This window comes from Trichechus manatus, unplaced genomic scaffold (genome assembly GCF_000243295.1).
Source record: "Trichechus manatus latirostris isolate Lorelei unplaced genomic scaffold, TriManLat1.0 scaffold00039, whole genome shotgun sequence".
NCBI classification, from domain to species: domain Eukaryota; kingdom Metazoa; phylum Chordata; class Mammalia; order Sirenia; family Trichechidae; genus Trichechus; species Trichechus manatus.
The window spans coordinates 2,781,192-2,787,442 of record NW_004443975.1 but is presented as its reverse complement, the minus strand read 5'-3'; the positions used below and the strand labels follow the sequence as shown (position 1 = coordinate 2,787,442).

Sequence of the window (6,251 nt, the reverse complement as noted above, 5' to 3'; positions counted from 1 at the left end):
TGCCGCCAGCTGACACCGCCTGAACCCAGCCCGCCGGGAGAGGCGACGCCGCGGGGCCCTGACCTTGGCCGAGGAGGTAAATAGGGAAGGCGGGAAGGGAGGAGAGAGAGCCTCTGGAGCCCTCTGCCTCCGCCCTACACCCACCTCTCGCTCTGCGCCGCGGGAGCGCGACGGGCGCAGGGGCGGCCGCCTCCCGAGCTCAGCGCCCGGTTGCGCTGCGGGCGCCGCTCACCTCGCGCTCCACCGGGCTAACATCGCTGAGGGCTCTGGCGGCGGCTCGGGGCACCGGCTTGCCTGCCATTTGCTGCCTCGGTGAGAGCCAAGCAAAGGGATCCGGGCTGGGCTGTTGTCTCCTTTTTCTTTGACTGCTTGCTCTGAGGCCTCTGCAGTTAGCTTTCCACCGATGTTGACCCAGGTAATTGCCTGAAGGGTTTCTCCCTGACCAGTTCTTGTTGCTGGGACATATTCTGGTGCCTTCTTGCAAAGATTAGGCTGGAATGCGTCCTGACTTAGAGGCGGAGTAGATGAGAGGCGCGGGGCCAGTGGCTGGCAGTGCAGGCAGGTGGAAGTAGGCGAACCCTACCCTGGCTGTGTGTGGGAGACCCAGGGGAATAAAGGGGAAATACTTGTACGGGAGAAGGACTCGGGGAACGGGCCTCTCTGATTCGCCTGTCAGTGTGGAAACGAGACAGACACCTGAGGGAAAGTCTGCTGGCCCAGGGTGTGCCTTCCACCCTTTTGGGAAAACAATATCAAGTGGAGATGCAAGTATTGGGAGAGCGGAGAACCCTTGGTAGTACGGAAATGGTAACAGTGTGATTTTAAGGTGAGCATCAAACACTTTTTAAAACAAGTATCTAGAAAACGAAGTCAGTTAAATCTATAGCCAAAACACTAAAGATTGTGATTTCTTACAGTTCCATGGGGTTCTGTAGGTGTAAAATCTTTTTTTTTTTTAAATCTATATTCTGTACCACTTCCTCCTGCCAGCCGGAGCTTGCGAGCCTGCTTTTGTGGGGTGCTGTGAAAGATGAAGAGGAATCAAGGGCATTAACCCCCTCAAGCACCACCACTAGTGGCTCACTGAAGTCTTTCTAACCCTTTGCAGGGCAGACTGATAATTCCTGTATCTGAGAGCGACACAGTTTGGGGTGACATGGCCCAGGGGAATAATTATGGGCAGACCACCGACGGGGTGGCGGATGAATCACCCAACATGCTGGTGTACAGGAAGGTAAGGATTTCTTCACTTTCTTGGCAATAAGGAGATTCTGGCTTTCTTGATTTTTCTAAGGTCACAGTATAAACCAACTTTGCAGCTGTATTGGATGCCCCAGTTCATCCATAACCCCACACTATACTGAAAAATAATCTGCCGTTCTTAAGTGATAAATATATGTAGAAACGCAGTGAAATCAGTGAGACTACTCATACTTTGTCCTCACACTTCCCTGTTGATTTTACATAGCTTGACCTGTTGTCAGCAGTAGCAGCAAGCTGGGCATTCCATATATTTCGTTTGTTACACACCTGACTTAATAGCATCCATAAGAAGAAGTTGTTTTAGATTTACTCCTGAACATTTAGGATTACACAGTCCATTATATTTTAAAAATGAAAATAGACCACTGTGCAGCTCTGTAGCAAGAGTGAATGTTTCAGTGTGAACATATGATTGGTTTAATAATTTTGCTCCTGACTGAACAATTCTAGCTTTCTTTTTTTAATCCTAAATTATTTTTTCCTTGTGTTATTTCTGTTACTTTGTTTATGGGCATTTATAGTCTAGTGCCATATGCTCATGAAAAACCTTCATATTTCAGGGTTTTTTTTTTTTTTTTTTGCCTTTTTCTTTTTGCCAAGAATAGATCTAACAGCTCTATGCATTTTATAGCAATGCTATCAGCGACAAATTTCTAGCCATTGAGCTACCATAATAAAGATGCATTTGAATATTGTGTGTGCTTCAGAGTGGTTGCTTGGGTAATTTCACACTGGTTGTAATCAACAATCGTACTAAACTTAAGGAAGCAGTATTGTTTAACTTCTGCACCAGTGGTTTCCACTGCGTTTTATGCCGGGGTCATTTTTCTTTAACGAGTTATTTGGAGTGTTTATCGGTCAAGAGTTCTTTGGTTAACATTAGTACTGGCAAAAAGGAAATCATACCTTGAAACCAAGATAGTTATTGAGGGTTTTGGTTAGCACGAGCCCACTGAAGAGTCCAGGATGAGTTTGCATTTGTTGCTTTAGCTGGAGGATCAGAGCTGATTATCAGTAAAAGTGAAAAGCTATGCACTGCCTTGACCTATACGAAATTAAAACTTTCCCTCTATGGCCCAGCTTCATTAAAAGGGGGTGATAAACGCTGTATGTGGTTAAAGGAATAATTGTTATTGCTTTAATGAGGAAGTTTGTGGGCATCCTGATGGGGAATGTTGGCTGCTTTTTCTCTAGCCTTGCAGACAGTACTATATTGTGTACCTGTGAATGCAGTTATGTATGTCTGGGGCAACACAGTATGAAGGGAAAGAGCAATTGGGGATTAGTTGCCTCTCTTAGTCTTACATTGTTCCAAATGGATAAATCAGGGAAATAATCCACTTGAGCCTAAATTATTACTATTGTATTTCTACGTTGATTGAAATAACTGGATATTTGCCCATTCTAGATAGAGTTGGTTCTGAGCAGAAATAGTTTTGGGGGTAATTATGTGTTTTTAAATGTGAAAATATTTTCTTATTTGATGTGGCTTTGCATATTGGAATAGGCAAGATGTGAGAAATTTAAATCCTATCTTATATAGGGTATGCAGTGTGAAGAGTTGGACTTTTGGATATACAGTTATAGTAGTAAACTAATTTTGTTAGGTCAAACAACTGTATTCTCTCTCTGTTTCCCTATAAAATATTAGGACTGAATTGATTGGACATTTAACATTTATCTTGATTAGAAATAAAGTTAATGTGACATCAACCCGTGTGTCTCATTTAGTCAGTTATTATAAGAATAAATGAAGTATGAGGGTAGGAGTTTTAGCAATACTTCTTTGATTATTTAGTGTACCTGAACCTCATATTGCTAATTTTTTGTTACTATAGAAATTGTTATATAACCTGAAGTTGCTATTAGTGCTATTTGTAAATTAACAGACTATAATGATTTCAGAGAGGGAATATAATTATTGCCAGTGTTATTATTTTGTTGGTTAAGCTTCGAACTTGTGCTACCTCTTTTCTCTCCTTTTGTGAGCTCTTTGTTTAGGGTTAATGGCACGCATAATTTATTTTTAAGAAAAAGACTTCTCTGATAAATAATTGCTAGAAACATAACTCAGATTAGTAAATTTTGCTCCTGGTTTAACTGCCTGTCCTTTTATTCTCTGAGCATATGCTTTTTGTTTCTGTTTGTGATGTAAACAATAATGTATGACTAAACATCAGATAATTTATATAAAGAAACACAATGTCCATGGTTATCATTTGCTAGCTAGAAAGTCTAATGGCCCATGTCTGTATGCAGACATGTGATATGACATCATGGATTGCATGTGACCCTTCTTCCTCTGTTTCTTGTATCTTATATGAGATTTATGTCTAATATCTTATCACAGAATTTTAATGGGAAGAACAGCAAAGTAGTTGGAGAAGGGTATAGGCTGAATATATACATGTATTGGGATATTCCAACTGCTCCACCTTCATAAGTGAATAAGCACTATGTAACATGTGCTTACTAATCATGATGCCAATCAAAGGTTTAGAAAAGAACCTTAGTCTCACAGTACAGTGCTCAATAACAACCAAGAGAAGGACAGATAAATTACTGCTTTAGAGACTCATGCCAATTTTCCACTTCTACTTTACAGTTCATGAAAGTGTGTTCTGAACCAGGAACAGCATCATGGCGTTCTCACGGTCTTCCCCACTCCCTCCTGCATGCCACCTCTCGTTTACTGCTCAGAATTCTGATGATTCAGGCACACTAAAGATATGTATGGATTGTGTCCATTTCATCTTTATAGGCTACGAATACTTATAAACATTCCTGAGAGGGATAGGAAGCAGTGAATGGAGACCCAAGTGGAATGACACAGACAAGAGCTGGGATGCATGGATTTCTGGTGTTTGTCTCTTGCCTCTTTTCATCATGATTATCTTCATGGATAATAGGAGTTCCTCCAAATAATAGAAAATTTCCATGGATCTTTTTTTCCATTAAGTCCATAGTGATGTTATGGATATTATGGAAAAAATGTATAATGGATACAAATATGATCCTCCAGGCCAGATGAGTTGCCACCATACTGATAGTAATGCTGCCTCACTAATCAGTGATGGTTCCTGTAAGTTAGTGTCTGCTGTTTGCCAGCAGATCTTTGGCTTAATATGAGGGCTATCTATAGGCTTAATCTGATGCCAGAGGTACATTTAAAAAATGAATTTTAAACCTTTTTTTTATTGTGGTAAAATATATATATAAATAAATTCTGTTTTAATAAGTTTTAAGCATACAATTTAGTGGCATTAATTTCATTCACCATGTTGTACAGCCATCACTGCTATCTATTTCCAAAATTTTTTGCCATCCTAAACTGAAACTTTACACCCGTTAGGCAATAACTCCCCATTCCTCTCTGCCCGTCAGCCCCTGGTAACTGCTAATTTACTTACTGCCAACTTGAAGCAGAGGTGACAACTCAGGACTCATTTTGTTTTGTGGGTCACAAACACTATTCTTATCCTCAGTATGCTTTGGGGGCAGCCCTGGCTTTGAGGATGACTGAGCTGGAACCGAGAGTACAGGGAGACACACTCAAAATTGGGTGTCTGGCCGGCATGCTGCCCACTAGACAGTACACATCACCTTTTGTCCAGCAGATAACATTCCTGCATTTGAAAAACACAATTTATAGGGTACCTAGGTGCCAGTATTTCAAATTAGCTAGAATGTTGGCTTCTCACTAGCGAGAATGACCAATGCTTTTTGATATTATTATAGCAACAGTTTTTGCTCTGACTGTCAGAAAGGAAAATGGAAATGTTTTCCTCATTCGTTATCTTACTGGAATGAATATGTTCTGGGAAACATCTAACCTTTCCGGTCCCCTATGCCTGTCTTCTCTCTCTTTTGCCCTCACCTATTCTCTCCTCCATTCCACTGGCCTCATCTCCTCTCCTCTCTCTTCATCTTCCATCTAGTCACTCTCTGTTTGGTTTTGTTTCTTTATTTTTATTTTTTCTCTTCAATATAGATGTAAGAATGAAGATATGATTTTCGTTAGGATGCAGTTCATTTTTGTTGTAAAAGAGAAAATGATGTCTTTTGGAGAAGAGAAGAGAAACCAGCCTTGTCTGAGTACCTGTTAGGCACAGCCACTGGAATAAGTACTTTTAAACATGGTATCATATTGAGGTAGTGGCAAAAGGTTAGTATTTAAGGATTAAGACTACTTCATTCTTGAGGAGTAAGATGGGACCACTGATCTCTCTTACATGAAGGCACAATGGAAGCTGTCACCCCACTGGGAAGATTTTTGCTGGTTGGCTTGACCTACATGTTGTCTTTGAAAGCCATTCTGAAGTCTGTTTGTTCTACGAATATAACATTACCTACAAGAAAGGGAAATGTTTGATTTCTGTTTCTGAGAAGATGGAGCAACAGGCATTACTACTCTCTTAGTGGTGGGTTAGCTGACATTTTCTACATTAGGTCAGTGGGTTTGTCTCTTCAGGATTGGCCAAAATCAGGTAAACCTTGAGAGTGTCAATATTCTCCTCCTCCAGTTCCACTATAAAAGAATTATCTTTGACATTTTTGAAACTTATCTTTTTTTAAAAAAATATTTTGTGTTTTCCGTGAATGTTTACACAGCAAGTTAGGTTCCCATTTAACAATTACTACACTTATTGCTCAGAGACATTGGTTACATTTTTCATGATGTTTTAACATGCTCATTAAGTCCCTTCTGGATGTTTCCCTTCCACTAATCTGGTTTCCCTGTCCTCTTACCCTTTCAGCTTTGCTTTAGAGTAATTGTTGACCATTTGATCTTATATAGATGATTTTTTTAAAGGCACACAGTACTTAGTGGTAATATTCTTTCTTTCTTTATATTTTATTGTACTTCAGGTGAAGGCTTACAGAACAAATAGTTTCTCATGAAACAGTAGTACACATGTTGTTTTATGACATTGGTTAACGACCCCACAACATATTAACCCTCTAAATTCTCAACCTTTTTTTTTTTT

General features: G+C 40.2%; 1 protein-coding gene across 1 annotated transcript in view; it reads left to right on the top strand.

Moving 5' to 3' along the window:
* The first annotated feature begins 1,156 nt into the window (after positions 1 to 1,156).
* Positions 1,157 to 6,251, top strand: part of RGS7 (regulator of G protein signaling 7) — a 567,494-nt gene continuing 562,399 nt past the window's right edge. Inside the window, exon 1 of the mRNA XM_004375937.1 lies at positions 1,157 to 1,234. Coding sequence (XP_004375994.1) covers positions 1,157 to 1,234 — 78 coding nt within the window. The remainder of the gene's footprint in view (positions 1,235 to 6,251) is intronic.